We start from the raw sequence: 18,944 nt of genomic DNA, 5'->3' as shown, positions 1-18,944 counted from the left end.
GAGTAAAAATGCTGTGTACAGCATTGGTCACAACAGGATGTAACTTGTACCACAGGAAAGATTGCTATGACAGCCTTGGTCTGTGGTCCTGGTGCAGACAGCAAACCAGAGAGACAAGATTAGTTTGGAGAATGGCTGGGCAGGATCTCCTTGGCCAAGAGAGGAGTTGAAGCACCTGGCTGTTAAAGGGGAAAAAAAATTGAGAGAGAAAATAAAAAAAAAAGTGAATGTCAGCCCTTGGAGGACATGGGATTTATGTGCAACTATTGCAATGATTGGTWTGTTTTTAATGTTTCTTTCTTTTTCCTAAATCACCTTTAAAAACTGACATTTCCCAAAACAGCACTCCTCACGTTTAGGTTTTTGAAAAGAAACAATGTAAGTATYCTCATTTTAACAGTGAGCAGGCTGGTGAACAATGATTAAGATATCCTTGTTAGTCTGATGAGCRTGTCAGTGGCAGATGTGCCTGTGAGTCCTCTGTTCTTTGTGATGTGACAGAGGCTCCCCCAAGCTGACAACACATGCATTAGTGACATGAACTGGGAGTAATGTTTTACTGGGAAACTGTAATACTCATGTTATGGGAAAAGTAGACAAAGCTCATTTTATCTGTTTTGTAGCTTGTATTTTCTAGAAGAAATTTTCCTTATCTTGTATTCTCTGTTATCATGCCTCTGGTAATGTATGGCTTGCTGCGTCTTTGATTGTGTATYGCTTTCAGATCTTTTAAATCTACTGCGTGGTTGTACATCATGTGGTTTTTCTAGGAGAGWATCAGTTAAGATTCAGCACATTTGATATTTGTTTTGGCCTGGAATAAATTTTGAAAACATCCTGGATAGTGAAGGCTCTGTAAGGAAGACCTTATAGCACATTCCAGTACCTGAAGGGACCCTGCAAGAGCTTTTTACATAGGCATGTAGGGATAGGACTAGTGACAGTGGCTCTGAACTGAAAAAGGGTAAATTAAGATTGGATATAGATAGAAATTCTTTACTGTGATGATGGTGAGGCACCGGAACATGGCCATAAAAGTGTTCAAGGCCCATTTGGATGGGGTCTAGTTAAAGATGACTTTGCCTGTGGCTGGATTGGAACTGGATGATCATTAGGGTCCCTTTCAACCCAAAGCATTCTATGATGAGGGTATTAATGTCTAAAAATTTTGAGCTCTTGTACATCAACAACCTGCACTGGTTATTTGAGCATTGATAATTATTTGCCTGTGCAATACAGGAGCATTTACTTCATTAAACTTCCTTAGGCTTAGTTTGTGATTCAGCAAGTTGTTTAAATGCTTGTCTGACTAACACCACTTAATTCCCTTCAGTTACTTATATAAATAGCTTATTGTAGGAAAGCTAAATTAGTTWTGTGCTAAAATGCCTTGTAAAGTGGCATCCTTTATAAATATATTTATTATATATGTATTTTTTTACATTAAGCCATGGCTTACTGTTAAGGCTTCTGGGGTCTGTCTTTTAGAAAATGGTTTTCAGGCTAATCATCTGCAGGAAATACCCCCAAAATGGACAAGGAATGAAGAAAATGTCATGACTTTGACCTCTAATGGTAGCATTGATGTAAAAATAAACATGAACTTAGTCTAATGGGTTCTCATTAGTGCAGACATTTTTTGAGAAACAGTGAGTAATACATTGATTTTGAAAAAGCTGTTAGTGTCAGGCTTTTAAGAAAATTAAGTATATGCTTTCCTTCTCTGTGACATGCAGAGAAGAAGGTGAAGCTGATAAGCTGTTCTATGATGATGGTTTTGTCAGGGTAAATAGATGCCATCTATTAAAAACTCCAAACAAACAGTTAAAAAAAGTTAATTAAAATAAGTCCAGCTGTATTAATAAAAAATGTCAACCACATAAGTTGGATGAACCAGAGGAAGGAAAATCCCTCTCTGTGCTCTAAATTTGTCTTGGTTTTGTTTGTAAGGATGATCTGGAACATCCATGATTGCATGGGAAGGAGATGACAATGCTTCTGCCTCCCTCCTTCTAATCCTACCTCATTGCAGGACAGAAGGCAACTGCCAATTGTTAGATCAGATAATTCTGAAATTGGGTGTGTGGTTACTTTTGTCTCCAAGAGTTGCTCTAGTGAGTACACTAGCTGCTATTACTAGCAGCTGGGCTGGTTTTTTGTATTTTTTTTTTTTTTTAATTTTAGTGATTAGTCTAATCTTCTGTGTTTTTTTTTCCTTTTATGTCTCTCTCAGTTATGCAGGGCTTTTCCAGAATAGTTTCTATTGGTCTGATATGTTTAGCATTATCCATTCTTCTTCTCCACATTTGTATTTTTATAGGGCACTCCCTTTACCTTGTGAGTGCAGTTTGTCTTTTAAACAAGCGTGGTGGTAACAGTCCTGCATCGTTTATATCATTGTTTCTAGGCATATTCCCAGCCTTCAGCCAGGTCCTTCGTGTGAAGGGTAGTAACCCCATACTTCCTTAAGCCATGCTSTCCTCCTTCTCTGATCTCATGCTGCTGTGTGATAGGTAGCCTGGAACAGTGCAGTTCACTTAAACCATGCTGTGGTGGATGGGAAAATCACTATTGTGATTTTAAGATTCATATAAATTTGAGAACAGAGAAATTTGGGACACCCCTCTTCCCCCTGAAAACCCTGACAAAACAACCCCAAAAATTACACCAGAGTTGGTCTGATTCAAGGACAAAACAATGTCAGCGGCTTGTAGAATGTTCTTTGCAAGCTGCTAAAAGCTGAAATGCAACAACCATACATTCTTCACCGTGGCATTCTATCAACTGTTCCTTACTATGTTTGATTCAGACTGACTCGAAAGTTGTTCAGAAGTGGATGGATGGTGTGAAAGACTTCTTAATGACAGAAAAGGCTCTTCAAGGAGATACTGAGGGACTTCAAAGGCAACTTGACCAGTGCACAGTGAGTTTTGCTCTTACAAGGAATCTTTTGAAATAATAAAGAAGAGATGCTACTTATTTGCTTGTATTATTAAGTAGTGTCTGTAGCATATTCCATAAAGCCCACCAGAAAAATTGTTCTGTCTTTCTTCAGGACATATTTTGGTTGGTATCTTTTATGTAGCTATGATGTTTTTGTGCTTTTCAAAGATCTTTGCAGTATTTAAAAATACTTACCTACAAGTTGGCATTATTTCCTCTTTAAAAGGTTTATATATTTTTYCCTTTTTGTTTTTAATTTAGGAATTGAATCTGTGGGTGTGAAGTACTTTCTGCATTAAATTTCCAAGGGTAGTAAAAGTAAGAAACAAATAAGTCTGATGAAAGTCCTAAAGTTTAGAATTGACTGTCTTACAAGAAAGACAGTAGCATATAATGATCACAGTTATGTAGAATTTCATCTTATAGTAAATAATTACAGTGTATCTTCAAATGTTTGTTTCCAGGAGAAGAATATAAATTGAGGTATGCCAGAAGCATGTAATCTTCAAAMTTCTGTTGTTTTGGTGTTGGCATTTGGCATATGAACATGTTTATATTGTGTATATCAAGCGGTACTTTGTTCTTTAGTTGCATATTCTGATATTTTGAACCGCTGAAGAATTGTTTTAAGCAGTCTGGTATTGAACACAGTATCGATCTGCTCCTAAGAAGTTTTTCTGGAGTAATTAAAAGTTGCAAAATTATTGATATTATTCTAAATTAATGTTATATCTTGCTAAAGAACAACATTAATTTTCTTGWTGTGTGTTCAGATTTTCATCAATGAAATGGAGACAATTGAACCATCACTGAAAGAGATGAAGGAAGTAGAGGCTGCTTTAAGAGCTCAGCCTATCACAAGCATTAATACTTGGACAAAGTCTAGGCTAGTGGACTGCCAGACTCAGTGGGAGAAACTGAGCAAACAGGTGAGTTCTCCCCATGTACTGGTGCTTACTTGTTACTGCAGCTCTCTGGTTGTGTGGCTTTGGGAGGATGGTGAAGAGCTGAAGCAATGTAATGGTGAAGCAGTGGGATGAGGATGTTTTACTTGTTCGCTGCCAAAGTGGCTGAAGTCCAACTTGAATGCACATATTTCTTGGTACCTAACTGGAAGTAGCACAGTGAACTCTTTAAGAGTTTGTTATTAAAAATTAATTTGTTCACTTTGYTTTATGCTGCTCCTTCTGGTGTGTGTGGGAGGAAAGTCTGACTTTTTTTGTTGTTGTTTCTGAGGTCTGGAATATTATTCTGTCCCTGTATAATTTTTGTCTGTTTCCAAGCAGCTTTGAAAAATAAAAGGCTATAAATAGACTACCATTCCACTGTWTTTAGTTGTTTCTTTTGGGTGGAAGCTTTCTGCTGTCTGTAGAAACATACTTCTTTTATTGCAATTCCTGATGAAAATCAGTTTTGGAGAGCCTTGCTGTTGACATAGAATTTGGGTTCTCTGGGTTATGGAAAGAAGTGAGGCCTGAAAATTGTTTTATTGCTCTATATAAAGATATATCTTAACTATATTGTACTTGCTCTCAGAAGAGGATTTTATTCTCTCTGACTTCTTCCCAGGATCGTTATCAGTTTACATGCAATGAAGGGGAAAAAAAATAAGTAATTCTCCTCCTTCCCTCACCTCTAGATTTTTGTTGATCTACTAAAAAGGGTTGATAAGTTTCTGTGTGAGTGTAAAAGTGGTTTGTTAATTCAAAAAGCCTGAAACTGTTTTGGTAATAAAATGTTTTAACAAAGACTTGTGGTTTTTGACATATGCAAGGACATTCAAGTAACAAAGCTACTGTTTCTTTCTACACCTTGGATTCTAGATCATTAGTCAGAAAAATCGCCTGTCTGAAAGTCAGGAAAAAGCTGTAAATCTGAAGAAGGATTTGGCGGAGATGCAAGAATGGATGACCCAAGCKGAAGAAGAATATTTGGAGAAAGATTTTGAATACAAGTCCCCTGAAGAGCTAGAGAACGCAGTAGAGGAAATGAAGGTCAGCAATACCAGCTCATTGTAGAGGGAGAAACAAAACTTTCAGGGCTTTGGGAGTTGACCTTTGATGCAATTATATTTGTGGAAAGGAGTTCAGGTCATGGCAAGATAAATGGYATTTTTCTTCTTTCCTTTGTGGAATTTTTGATTTTTAAAGCATAAACTATAAAAGCAGATGTTCTATTTGGCCATGAGAGGTAGGGATTTCATAATAAATAAGAGTTTGCCCAGCTGCTGAGTCAGGCTTATTATGTATAGCATGTTAAACACTAAGAATATGGAAAGTGATTGCAGGAGACAAAACTTGAGAAAAGCAATAGTATCATCTTTTATTTCTATCTAAATCAATGGTTGWGAAAACATTCTTCTGCTTCTAGCTGTTGGTTTTCAGTTTATCCCATAAATATTGTGCCTCCACATTTAGAAAATTACTTCAGGTGGGTTGTGAGGTTATCATGTGTTCATCATCTGTTGCAAATAGTGATTTTTTTTTTTTTTTTTTTTTTTTAATATCCTGAGTTGGAAGAGATCCACAAGGATCAGTGAGTGATGTTGGTCCCTGCTTCTCTAGTTATAGCTCTGGTTGCCAAATAAATGCAGAAGGAGATATTTTTGCCTCATTGTAATATTGGCAGTTGAGTAAATAATTTTTTSTGTATATGTACATAGTGAATCTCTGCTTTTTAATCTGAGAGCTCAGTCATATCTTCATAAATGTTTTGCCTTGCATGTACACTTTTTAAATGAGTATCCACTATACTGTTACTTGATGGACCATAAAAAAGAATTTCTCCTGTACAAGTGCTTTTACAAAGCTATTTGGGATATGAATTGTTCTTTTTGAAGGGGTTTTCTGAAGCAGTTCTTAACAAGTGTTTTAATATATTTATGTCCTTTGAAGCCGCTTGATATCACATAGTCTGACAGCTGGCTGAACACAAGCCAAGGAAAGAAAGAGTCTTCTTTTCATTGGCAAATCTATGAGACTTGGAGCACATTTACCTTTGTCAAATCCAGATTATATTATGTATATTATGACAGTTATGCYGGTGAGGCAGTAAGCTTATTGTAACGCTTACAATTCTTCTTTCGTTTGCAGTAACAATATTATCCTGGGRTTACTTTTAGGACTGGGGAAGAGCACTCTGTGAATTTGGCATGTTTTTGCATATGGTTTTAAGTTTGCCAATTCTGCTCTCATTTGAGCAGAGAGTGGAACTCCTGCTGAGATTTAAAGGAATAGGTTTAAGATAAGGCTGGGTGGTTTTTTGATAATCCTACCATAAAATACGTTTCCAAAATTTTCTAATTTTTTTACTTCTATTAACTGTTTTTTTTTTATTTGCCTTAGATTTGGAAGGCATCTTGAAATATATGTGCCAAAATTATGCTAAATTCTCTAAAGTGCAAGACCTTATGTATCAGAGGTATTTCAACTTCATRAAACTGTCCTTGAAAAGAAAGACATAGGACAGTCTCTGTTTCTGGAGGCTTCTATTTGTCTCAGCAGGGAGACTCAGACAGGTCTGCCTGATGTGTCTTCCAGCTGTTCTCATTCCTCAGTTCTGGTTAAGGCAAAATTTGACAAGTGACGATACAGTTTCTCCAGACCTGTGTATTGGGAGTTTTACTTCACTTATCCTATATTGTGTTGCCAGGCTCCTCTGAGTGTGGTTAGATTGAAGGAATTCTTCTGTCCTTTCTGTGTGTTCCTGTAGCACACCCAGMAGCTGTGGGGGAGGTTCCAGCCTTGTATTTGTACATGTCCTAGGCAATTGCAACGTCTTTCCTGGATAACTTTGGAAGAGAGTTACTGAGCTCTGAGACTCATAACTTCTGTGATTTCACCCTACCTTTTTCTCCTTAATATGCTTTTTTTTCTAGCAAGCATCTTTTTTTTTCTGATTAATTTGTTTTTCCTATTTACAAGAAAGTATAGAAATAGCCCTAAATTTTTTTTTTTGTTTGAGTCATGATTTTTTTTAATAAACAAACCATAAATGGTAATTATATCTGTATACTTGATATGATAAAGCAGGATCTTGCAACACTTGTAACATGATCTGAATTCCATGCAGGCTTGGGCCATATTTTGTTGTGCTCAGGCCCAAGAGTATACTGGCAGCAAGACCTCCAGTGTGACGCTACCGATTTTGGTTTAAGTGGTGAGTAGCTGAGTGTAGGGCAGTTGGAGGCTGATTGTGTAATGCATTTTTTTGGCAGAGAGCGAAGGAGGATGTGTTGCAGAAGGAGGTGAGGGTGAAGATTCTCAAAGACAACATCAAGATGCTGGCTGCCAAAGTGCCATCCAGCGGTCAGGACCTGGCCACTGAGTTGAATGTTGTGCTGGAGAACTACCAGCTACTGTGCAATCGGATCCGGGGGAAATGCCACACTTTGGAGGTAAGAACAATAGCTCTCTGCTTAGTAATAGCTGTTCAATATCTGTTATTGATGATCTGGTTAAGGATATCAAGCCTACCCTTGGTATATTAAGGGATGACATGAAGTTGGGTAGGGGTGTTGGTCTKCTGGAGGGTAGRAAGGCTCTGCAGAGGGATCTGGGCAGGCTGATTTGATGCGCTGAAGCCAACGGTGTGAGGTTTAACARGACCAACTGCCGGGTGCTACACTTGGGTCACAACAACCCCATGGAGTGCTACAAGCTGGGGGAAGAGTTGCTGTAAAGATTGAAAGGCCGTAGGGATTCCTGGCAAAAAGGAACTTRCTAGAAATTAAAGCTTGAAATCCCATAATTATTAGAACATGTTATTATGGTCTGGGGTAGGGTGTGTGTGTCCTGTCTTTAGGAGTAGCAGATGCTTTTTGTTACATTCTTACATAGTTTCCTGAACCTTATTCCAGTGATAGTTTTAGCACGAATTTAGAGACCACTGTGCTTATTTCTCTGTATTGTCCTRATACAGCTGCAGGTTTTTCTATGCAGAGCATTCTAATACCATGGTATTTTTTTATTATTTTCTACTTGTCTCTTTAGAGGAATTTCTCYGAAAGATGTCTTTAAGTTGCTCATAGAGTATATCAGCTATGCCTTGCATTCTAGGCTAATTTTTTTCTTTTCTGTTGCTCCTAGGAAGTGTGGTCCTGTTGGATAGAGCTGCTTCAGTATCTTGATTTAGAAACAGCTTGGCTAAACAATCTGGAAGAAAGGGTGCAAATGACAGGAAATCTGCCTGATAAATTGGATGCTGTCAATGATGCTCTTGAGGTATTCTAATGATTCTATCAGATGAGTAACTTTGCAGATAGCTCTGTTAAAAAAAAAATTCTGCACTTCAGCAGCATAGCGTAATGTGCTGAGTATTTTGATTCTTCACATTAAATGAACTTATTACTCTGAATTGGAAGGTGATATTTTTAAGAGCCTCCACCAAATGTGAACTTTTACTGTATGTGATAGTGCCATACTTGGTACCGTGATAAAACCATATGCTCTCTCCTGCTCTGTGTAAATTAACTCCTTCTAGTGCTATAGTAGTATGAAATGATGTGAATAAGCAAGAAATGCTGTGACATTTAATTATCTAAAGAAAAAACACCTCTGTATTTGCCTTGTGCCATTATGCATTACGCTGTAACTAATTCATGCTTCTAGAGCCCTCTCAAGACATTTGTAGTGTTGAACTTCTATGTACAACTAGATTTCCAGCTCTGAAAAGACAATAATATTCAGTGTCTTGACTTTTAAAACATTTTCTGCTAATTAGTCCCTGGAATCAGTCTTGCGTCACCCAGCTGATAATCGAACGCAGATTCGGGAACTTGGGCAGACATTGATTGATGGAGGGATTCTTGATGACATCATCAGTGAAAAATTGGAAGCTTTCAATGCGCGCTATGAGGAATTGAGTCACTTGGTAAGAACCTGGAGTTAAGGCTGAGGAAGACTGGGTTTTTTAGCTCAATTCTGAAATGTTTCATGTTAGTTGAATTCAAAGATGCAAGACTGCAATATAGGAAAAGAATAAAAACAGTCATTGTTGTCTGCTGTTTTCAGTTTGTAAAAATATGCAAAGAGCAAAATGCTTTTGTTTTTTTTCATGACTTGAGTCAAGTTTTGTTATGCAAGCTTGCGCTGCAGGGGTGCCCTAGTATTTTTTCAGGTGATTTTGACAAGAAGGCAGTTCCAAMCTCGAGGAACAGTTCAATAACTGARGTTAATATTGCCTTGCTACTGCCATAAATATTGGTCATTTTCTCACTAACAGTAAAAATAAAGAGCATAAGTGACATTTTCACTCTTAGAAATAGCTAGGGAGTCATACTGCAATAAAGAGTAGAAGGAAAACATTCTTCTCGTTACTCATTAGGTTGTCCTTTTACTTCAGAGTGGWCTTTTACAGATTGAATAAGTAGAGGAAGACCTTCTGTATTTCAGGTAGCACAGGTTTGTAACTTRTGTTCTGTATCCTAGTAATACAGGCCCCTGCCAAGCTGTAGAATGAGAATTGCTTTCTGTCACTGAAATGTAATAATGGAGGGGAATTTTGGTTCATTCTCATTACAATGAGCAACATGAWTGCAGTGGCCACAGCTGGGGGCTGTGTGCTGTCATTTAAGTTAGCAGTGACTACTGTTTTCCATGTTACACCAGTACTCTATTGCCATATAAAAACCTGTCATATAAAAACCTGTTTGTTTGGGCAGCTGCAGCACTGGTACACTGGGCTGTTGGCAGCTCTTCACGTGTGTGTGTGCGCACATGGCCTGGTCTGTGCGTGTGCTGGTAGTGGGGAATTTGTGTTCATATGCAGATGGGGATATTTCAGATACTGTTGAAGGAAGAGGCAATAAACAGTAAAAACTGTGAACTTCCGTTTTGACAGTATAACAGAATGAGTTTGTGATTTTGAAAGGGAATGTGAACATTAACCTATCAAACAACATTGGTCTSTGGTCTATTGCAAAGTTCCCGATTGCCATTGAGTAGCAAGTTATGGAACTGGCATGGTTTTAACCGAGTACTTTCTTCCTGAGGTGATAGGAGATACCTGTTTTCACTATCTTGTGTATATCTAACAGCAGCACTCTCCTTCTATTCCACTGTCAGTTACTGGTTCAGAGGCCACAGTAAGCTTCAAAAATTGCTRTTTCTAGGGTTCTTTTTAGCCAGTCCTCCAGGCACAGGATTTTTCGTGTCTCTCCTGCCTTGTTTTGAGGAAGTCTACTACRATTAGTATTGAATTACAGCTCCATCTTGTCTTACCTTTCAGGCTGTGAGTCGACAGATCGCCTTGGAACAACAGCTTCAGACCATGCGAGAAACCGACCACATGTTGCAGGTCTTGCAGGAAAGTTTAGGAGATCTGGATAGACAGCTGACATCTTAYCTGACCGATAGGATAGATGCCTTTCAGATGCCCCAGGAGGCCCAGGTATTTCCATATAGCTCCTCACTAGAAAACTTTGGGAAATATTCCATGATAGTACTCAGCCTAGACATAGTAATTAATTTCAGTCCTGTGCTGATGCACTAGGTGCTATCTTTTGTAATCTGTAGTGTTTYATTTTTTTAAGAAGGTTGTATTGAATAACAGCTGCTTTCAATTTAGCAAGCTGTCWCCAAAGACAGAATATTTAAAATAAACCTGGTGGTGTTTAATTTTTACAGAGTAGWTTTACTTCTAATGGGTGATAAGCAAGCTGCCCTTCTTCTCTCTGCAAGCAACCTTGTAATATTTTTTTCCCCATTTCTATGACATGGCAGAAAATTCAAGCTGAGATTGCAGCTCATGAATCCACCTTAGAGGAACTGAAGAAAAGTGCTCGTTCTTTCCCTCCTTCTTCTCCTGAATGCAGGTCTCCCCRTGGTGGAACTCAGCTGGATGCTTTGCAGGTAAAGGCATGAGAGTTGCACTTACACTTCTGTGTCAGCCTGTAAAATGTTTGGTGCAGTCAGGTGAACGTCAGAAGGAAATAGAATATGCTTTTGTGTGCTTTCGTAAGAAAACAAGCAGCCCTAGATGGAATTGAACAAGGGAGCTTAAATTTCACAAGTGTCATGGGATAAATGCTGAAAAAGTCAGAAAGTCTGTATTTGAGTGAAATGGATATTTTCAAAAAAATACAGAATTATATCTCTCTTGCACCTCAGGTAGAGACTAGGAATAGGTGATGGCAACACTATCACCAAGCCAAAATTTTGTATATTGCGTTGTGGTAGCATGATGGGCTATCATCTGTGATAGAAGATGCTTTAAATGTTGTTTTTTGAAGTGCAGGTACTAATTTAAAACAATCTTTCAACATGATGTTCATTAAAACAGAGAAAGCTCCGGGAAGTGTGTACAAAGTATCAGCTTTTCCAGAAACCAGCGAATTTTGAGCAACGCATGTTAGATTGCAAGCGGGTGTTGGATGGTGTAAAAGCAGAACTTCATGTCTTGGATGTGAAGGATACTGACCCAGATGTAATCCAAGCTCATCTGGAAAAGTGCATGGTAYGTATGCAATGTTCATGACTTGTGCTTGGGGAGGCTTCTTTCTTGTGTGGTTCTTCTTGCTTAAACTCTCTCTTGAGGAAATTTTGCTTAAAGTCTTCATGGAACTCTTGCAACTGATTGCAAARTGCTAACAGAGCACTTGATAACTAAAAACCTTGTATTCTTGTAGGTAATAACATGGATATAGAAGTAGTGGATTGTTAATCATAGATATGGTGGAATAGCTGAATTTATGAAAACTCCCTTCCCTAGTTCATCCTTGTGTTTTGGAGAAATATCACATTCATTAGTATTTGAACAAAGCAAATACTATGATAAGTTTACAATATTAGCCTTGTTGAATACACTTAAATTATTGATCTAATATGTTTTGAAAAWAAAATAAAATAAAATATAGAACATCAGGAGTTTGGAATCTTCTTGTCAGATATTGCTATTAACCCATAGCTCAGAGTTTGTGTGCAATTTGATCTTAAGGTCACCAAAGGAAGCAGAGTCTGAAAAAATCTGCACTACAAATTGATTACCAGTATACATATTTGGTTTTTTTCAGAAACTCTATAAGACCCTCAGTGAGGTGAAATTGGAAGTTGAAACTGTTATCAARACAGGAAGGCAAATTGTACAGAAACAACAGACAGATAATCCCAAAGCGATGGATGAACAACTGACAGCATTGAAATTTCTTTACAATGACTTGGGGGCACAGGTAAGAARAATAAATATAAGTATAAATATTTGTCTGCATGTCATTTCCTTTCTTTGTTGTCAGTGGTATTTTAGGTTTGCTTCTAGAGCTGATAGTATGTAGACTCATTGCTGCATCCAGGAGCAATCATTTGAGAGATTAAAGATTRCACATTCCTCCCTGGAGGAGAGGTAGCCTTGGAAAAAAGGAAGGTTCACAGAGCTTTTATTGCTCTTTCATTTTAATGACCTGCCATTCATTAAAATCCGACWAGATAATTTATGTTCAGATTATCATGTGAGAAGTGTGAGTCAGTCTGAGGTTTTTTTAGGAGTTGTCATGATGGTTTTGAACTGTAATCCATCTAAATGGTTGCTCTCAGTATGAAATAGACAATGAAGCCAAACCTGTATTTCCCATAAACTGCATTAAATATTGCATATTTTTCATAGAAGTTGAACAGTTGCCTATCCAAGTGAAGTGTTTAAAAATGGTTAAATCCTTAGGAGGCAGGTAGGACTTTCTACCTAAATTGAAGCAGAATCCCAAGTGGATTTATGTCAGTTCAGTGCTCTGTGAATGAAACTGTGGGTAAAAGGTTAGATTACCATGTTGGAATATCTTGGAATGGGTTCTAGGAAGTACTTTGCAGTTCTAAAGTTGAGAATATTCAGGAAGGTGTGGATTTTAGATAAGTATATAGACAAGAGGTTATGAAAGGAAAGAAGGCAGAGTCATTGGCTGTATAATGTTATGATTTTTCTTTTTGAGCTGAGAACAGAGAACAATTTTTTGAAATGTCAATTAATTCTGACTGCTAAGCTTAGAATTATTCTCAAGTCTATGTTAAAATTTGACCAGACTCATTGTGTAATCARTGTGAAATACAAATGATTATACTGCAGCGAACATCAAATTTCATACCAATTTTACTGATATGTTTTTAGGGACAGACTAGATTTTCAGTGAAATTTTTCTTTACAGCTTTCTGCTAGCAGGCCTTTCAAATTACTAGGAGGAATTGAATTTTACTTTGTAAGTGACTGACTGGATTCTAAATTCCATTGAGTTTCAGTTAAAAGATCATAACAAAGTGATAAACATCAGTTTAGTCATTACTAGCTACAAATAAATTGGTATGCAGGTTTCTTTATCTCCTTTAAGTGTATCTTAGTTTAAAATTATTTCTGTATGTTCTATGCTCTATAGTAACATACGGATGTTTATAAATGAATTTTCTTTTTAGGGTCYTTCCTTTAAAGCAAGACAGTCTTAAGATGCAAGGATTTTATTTTATATTTAGGTGGATATTTTAGCYGGCTAGCAAATTTTGGATTTGCTAGCTTCTAAAATCTAATTTTGTTTTCTTTTTTTCCTCTGAATTTTATTTTTGCAGGTGACAGAAGGAAAACAAGACCTCGAAAGAGCAACGCAGCTGGCACGCAGAATGAGGAAGGAGTCTGSCTCTCTGTCAGAGTGGCTGGCTACCACTGAAGCTGACCTCGTGCAGAAGTCTACTTCAGAGAGTTTGCTTTCTGATCTAGATTCAGAAATTGGCTGGGCCAAAGTAAGCATGCTTACTAAATATTTRTAAAATAAGTTTCTGACATTATGGSAATACTATGTGGAAGTGGCTGTGAATTTAAATCCCTGTAACYTGTTCCTAAATCTTCCACATCCTGAAATTTTAGTAGATTCAGACTCTACTGAGTCTGATCTGTTTTATCTCAGGCCTCTTGCTTCAACCTTACTCAGCCAGTGAAACATTTAAGGCATTACTGCATGTTTGGTACTAATAGCTGTTTAAAACTTATTGTATCTCTCACACATCTCATAAGAATAATATTCTTAAAATAATCATCAAATATAATTACTGACTGGATCAAATATTTTGCTAGTAGAGCAAATTGACCAAGAAATGCATTGAGTGTAAAATTGAGTTTGCAACTTTTCATAGAAGCAGCTTTGTCTTCAAAATTGTGACTTTGCAAAACAAGTGCTACTGTAACTCCTTGTTTTCTTTCACCTGCAAGCTTTTAATTGAAACAGGCAAATATGTTAGCAGCTTTGCTTTTGAAGTTTTATGTTTTCTCACACTATAGAAATTTGGATATTGGAGTTAGGAACAARTGTCAGTTGATACAGTTCATCAATACTGATCTTTCCAATTTTTCTTTTCTGTCATCTTCTACTTCTGGAATGATTCMATCTGCAATCTTTTAAAATGTAAAAGTGTACCAAATTATAAAATCATCTAGTATAACCTGTTCTCATGCATTTCAGTCAGGATTAGCAATTATTAGCACTAGAGTTTTTGTTACTGTTYTGAAGATAATACATTATGATGAAATAATAAATTCTTTACTTYGTAGATAATAAGATGTTCAAGGTGCTCCAAATACTGGTTGTGATTAAGTTCATTCTTTGCCACAYTGTACACTGACATCAAAGAGCTTTCTAAGTAGGCAGATATCAATAATAATTGCTGATCTTGTATGGCAAGAGGTTTATTTTCCACATGGAAACCATGTGCTTGAAACAATTCAAGAGATGATATATTCCTTAATTTGCATGTCAGTATGCATACTTTCAAATAAGGTTTTTTTTTAATATTAAAAAAGCTATTTAAAAGCAGAGATGACTTGGAGAAAAGGGTAGAGATGAAGATACACATATTTATATATCTTATATTTATATATAACAATAGGGATTCAGTAATATGTAGCCAGTGAATTGAGCATCTGCAATAATGAGTTGTGTTAGTTCTCAAAAAAAAAATTAGCSTTGGCCTACCATGTTTCTCATTGTTGCCAACTGTAATAGTACTTTAATAGGGAAAAATACAGAGGAATTGAGAGTGAATCTTGAAATTTGTGTTTGGTGCTTTACAGTGCAGAAAAGAACCTTTTAAATTGGACTTACAGTGTAGYGTGATGCATTTGATTTACTTGTGTAATAAAAAGGAACAGTGAAGATGATCTAAGACAACAAACCAAAAGAGTGCCTGAGTTGTTCCCGGACACTTAAATGAATTGTGCTCTTGCTCTCTCTTAAAAATGAGATCACTGTCTAAAGAGACTGAGTGTAAACAGAAGGCAATTACACTTGGTTGTATTTTGATATTGATATATTGGAAAATATTTGATATTTTCCACAACTGAAGGTAATTTACAATAGGTTGGCTCCCTGTGGAGGTAAAAATCTTTCTCCCTGGATCTCGTATTTGGGAGCCGCCAAACAGTGTTAATGGCTGAACCTGTTTCAGAACGTGCTGAGAGAGCTGGAGAGGAGGAAAGCTGACCTGAAGAGCATCACAGAAAGTTGCACTGCGCTCCAGTCTCTGGTGGAAGGGAGTGAGACTGTCCTGGAGGAGAAGCTGTGTGTCCTTAATGCTGGCTGGAGCAGAGTTCGAACCTGGACCGAGGACTGGTGTGAGACCTTGTTGGTGAGTYGCATGTGTGAGAAACATTCAGGGTGGTTCCCCCTCCCCACCTTTGGAGCAGGTGGAGTTTTTACTTATCTTTTTTTACTGTAAAGTGAAGCTTCCATGATGCCTCATGGACTTTTAAAAGAATGTGGAATGGATATCTAATTGCTCTGTATATGGAGAGGTAAGACAAGAGGTGGTATACAATGAGAAAGATTGAAAACTAGGCTGCTGCATGCTGCTCTTTCTTCAGCCTGAATATTCAGCCWCTGTGCCAGCTCCAGCATGAAAAGAGTGGATTTGTGTTGATAGATTTCCTTGCCACCCAGATTATGGCTGTTTAATGGACATTGGATAACTTCCTAGTGGTRTACAGCAAAGCACTTGTGACTCTTTTGGACAGGCCATAACTACAAGTGTTTGAGTATGGCAACAGCATCTGCTTAGCTGAGTAATTGAAAGACTAAGCTTATTATGCACCTAAAGCTGCTGATTACGCTAAATAGTCATGAAATAGTGTACAATTGGCTCTAGTATCAGACCARTGCTGTTATATAGCTAGCATTTTTTGGTGTTGTTTGGCTAATTATAGCTATCAGCACATATAAGGGACTTTTGAAGGTGGAAGTTGTGGAAACCTTAGTGTACACATGGATGGTGTGCCCTAAGCCTCCTGTCCCGTGCCTGTTGCAGGTCAAACTCTTTGTTTTGTAATTCAATGAGTCCGTGTTTTCACGTTAGGAGTAGTTGGGTAGTTTACCCTTATGTATAAATGCTATAAGGGTGATCCATAAATCCTTCTACATTATGTTTGTGTCTGGAGAAAAGTATTATCTATGCTTTGTTAGATTAAATTGTTCTTTTTTTATGTGGAGCAAAAGTTTATTGATGTTGATACAGAGAGCAATCAGGGGCATTCTTTCTTTTCTCTCCTTCCTTTGTTTTCTTATTATAAAAGAGCAAACCTTATCTACCTTTCTGCTTTGGGCTTAAACAGATTGGTACTTCTCTGATTCTGATAGCTTTATAATAACATGTTGTATTTGTCTGTCACCTACTGTTACAATTTCTGACTGTGTGTGAGAGCAGATCTAATTAACATGTGTACAATTCTGTGACTTTTCTTAAGAGGAAGAAATATTTTAATGTCAGTAAAATATCAAAACTTGCCTACTGTAGTTTGTAAATTTGGCATAATACCTTTCTAGTTAAAAAAAMCCCAACAACTGCATGTAGTGCATAATGTTATACCTACTAGTGCTGACTGAAAACAATTTTTGTTTGGCTGAGATACTGTGGTCTGGCTGTAACATTGTCTATCTTTATTTAGTTGTACAAACTACCCCAGCTACTTCCATTTCCCTTTCTGTGAACTAGGAATTATGTTATCAAAAGGTCTAGAATGAAAATTGAATTCTTGTAAATACTATTCAAGGAAAAAAGGTGCAATCTAATTTTCAGTGTTTCTTTCCAAAGAAAACACTATTTTATTGATCTCCTTTCTCATCTTTTTCCAGAACCATCAGGGCCAGCTGGAAATTTTTGATGAAAATGTTGCCCACATAAGTACTTGGTTGTATCARGCTGAAGCCTTGTTGGATGAAATCGAGAAAAAGTCAGCTATCCAGAAGGAGGAAACTGTGAAGGTAGGAAATGTTGACATCATCTGTCAAAATATTCCCAGTCAACTTATGGATTCTGAATGATGTTGTCAGATTTGCTTCCTGTTTATTTTTAAATGTCTCTCCCCTTGCCTAGGATAACCATTTTCATTTGCTTTCACTTCTTAGCGCTTGACATCTGAATTAGATGATGTCAGTCTCCGAGTGGATAATGTACGTGACCAGGCTGTCATCTTAATGAATGGCCGGGGCGTGACATGCCGGGAACTTGTTGAACCCAAACTGGCAGAACTGAACCGTAATTTTGAGAAGGTCTCTCAGCACATCAAAAGTGCCAAGGTGAGKATGAACAAACCCCAGAACGTGTTTGGGAGCTCTGTGCCAAGAAGTTGGCAACTGGCTCTAGTGGATAGATCATTGTTTGTTGGAGCAGCACTTTGTTGCTTTTGAGTTCTCTTCTAAGTGTAGATATTTATATGTGAAAAATAAACGGTTTCTTAGACCGACTGCTTTTTTTTTTTTTTTTTTTAACCTGAGTAGTAGGTGATGACTTGCCTTTGATGGGAAAATTTGCAAACAGCTTTTCAGACAATTGTGTGTATTGCAGTATGTATTTGTGAACTACAAAACAACACTGTGATCTAATGTGAATGGAGATTTTTCATTTATTTTGAGAACAGAACACTCAGATGTGGAAGTGGAAGGTAGAAACTTGGTGATAACTACCTAGTGTGTTCAAGCCATCTCTCAGATCAAACAACTCTTACAATTTTTATTTATGCTGATATCTAATCATCCTGTAAACTGGTATGCCTGTTCATGGGGGGTTGTATGTTACAGCTGAGACTACATTTTGAGCTTAAGCAAGGTTTTATTTTGCTGTGCAGATGCTTGTCGGACAAGATCGGTTTCCTGTTGTGTCAGAGCCCCGTGAAGCTAGAGTGGCTTTTCTAGACCCGGAAAAATTTGAGAGTGACATACAGAGTATGTTAAAAGTTGTGGAAAAACATCTGGAATTGAGTGGGAAAGATGAAAAGGTTTGTGAGCAGTGGAACAATTAAATAATTGACTGACTAACTTACTTTCTATTTTGTCCCCATGTTACATTGCTTAAGAGTTTGTGGGGGAATTCTGAGAAAATACCTTTAAGCTGGGGGTAGAAAAGGAAGGGAATTGCTAGTTTCTTGGAAACCCTGCACAATTTTCCAATACTTTTCCCATAACTCTTGCCTCTTGACTGGTATGCTGAGAGTAACTAATCATACTTGAGTCTGTATTTYCAACATGGTTTTACATTATACAGGTAGTCAGCTCTGACTTTCATTTATCTATTTTCTGTCTCCCACTCAAAGCAGTTCTTTGTAAGGAATCCTTCCTGTATTTGTATGATGTTTGAATGAGGTTCAAATTCAAACTGGTGTGATAAAATAAATCACAGTGCATAGGTCAGGTCAGAGGATGCTTGTGAGATAAGGTGCAAGTAAGAATCTAGTAAAGTGGCTCTATGTTAGAAGTCCAAATAAAAACTTTGAACAAAATTTATCTTCTAGATTCTTATCTAGGCTCTGCTCTTCACCCATATGAAACTGTCACAGTTTTGTTAGCATCTTGCCCACTATAGCCTTGTTGCCTRCAAAATCTGGTAAATTCCTGTTAGGCCACTCTATCTGCCTTCTATCTGATTTGCAGCTCAAGTACTATAAACTGAGCTGGAAAACTGAGTGTAAGTGTAAGGCTGTGGAAAATGCCATGTGTATTACAGAAAACAAATTTAAAAAGATTTCTATAGAAGGGTGTATTGTTATAG

The 18,944-nt window shown here is 37.3% G+C and overlaps 1 protein-coding gene across 4 annotated transcripts in view; it reads left to right on the top strand.

Annotated features, from left to right (window-relative positions):
- UTRN (utrophin) overlaps positions 1–18,944 on the top strand; it is a 348,477-nt gene that overhangs the window by 104,431 nt on the left and 225,102 nt on the right. For all 4 annotated transcript variants that reach the window (XM_057364021.1, XM_057364022.1, XM_057364019.1 and 1 more), the window contains 15 exons: positions 2,810–2,923; positions 3,717–3,872; positions 4,767–4,937; positions 7,160–7,339; positions 8,031–8,165; positions 8,665–8,814; positions 10,171–10,332; positions 10,665–10,793; positions 11,224–11,397; positions 11,954–12,109; positions 13,485–13,655; positions 15,354–15,533; positions 17,033–17,161; positions 17,306–17,476; positions 18,025–18,174. In XM_057364021.1, the coding sequence (XP_057220004.1) occupies positions 2,810–2,923; positions 3,717–3,872; positions 4,767–4,937; positions 7,160–7,339; positions 8,031–8,165; positions 8,665–8,814; positions 10,171–10,332; positions 10,665–10,793; positions 11,224–11,397; positions 11,954–12,109; positions 13,485–13,655; positions 15,354–15,533; positions 17,033–17,161; positions 17,306–17,476; positions 18,025–18,174 (2,328 nt within the window). The remainder of the gene's footprint in view (positions 1–2,809; positions 2,924–3,716; positions 3,873–4,766; positions 4,938–7,159; positions 7,340–8,030; positions 8,166–8,664; positions 8,815–10,170; positions 10,333–10,664; positions 10,794–11,223; positions 11,398–11,953; positions 12,110–13,484; positions 13,656–15,353; positions 15,534–17,032; positions 17,162–17,305; positions 17,477–18,024; positions 18,175–18,944) is intronic.

This window comes from Malurus melanocephalus, unplaced genomic scaffold, assembly GCF_030028575.1.
Source record: "Malurus melanocephalus ecotype Western Australia unplaced genomic scaffold, MMel_1.1 scaffold_33, whole genome shotgun sequence".
Classification (NCBI taxonomy): domain Eukaryota; kingdom Metazoa; phylum Chordata; class Aves; order Passeriformes; family Maluridae; genus Malurus; species Malurus melanocephalus.
Note: the sequence above shows the minus strand (reverse complement) of the source record. Positions and strands in the feature narration are given on the sequence as shown.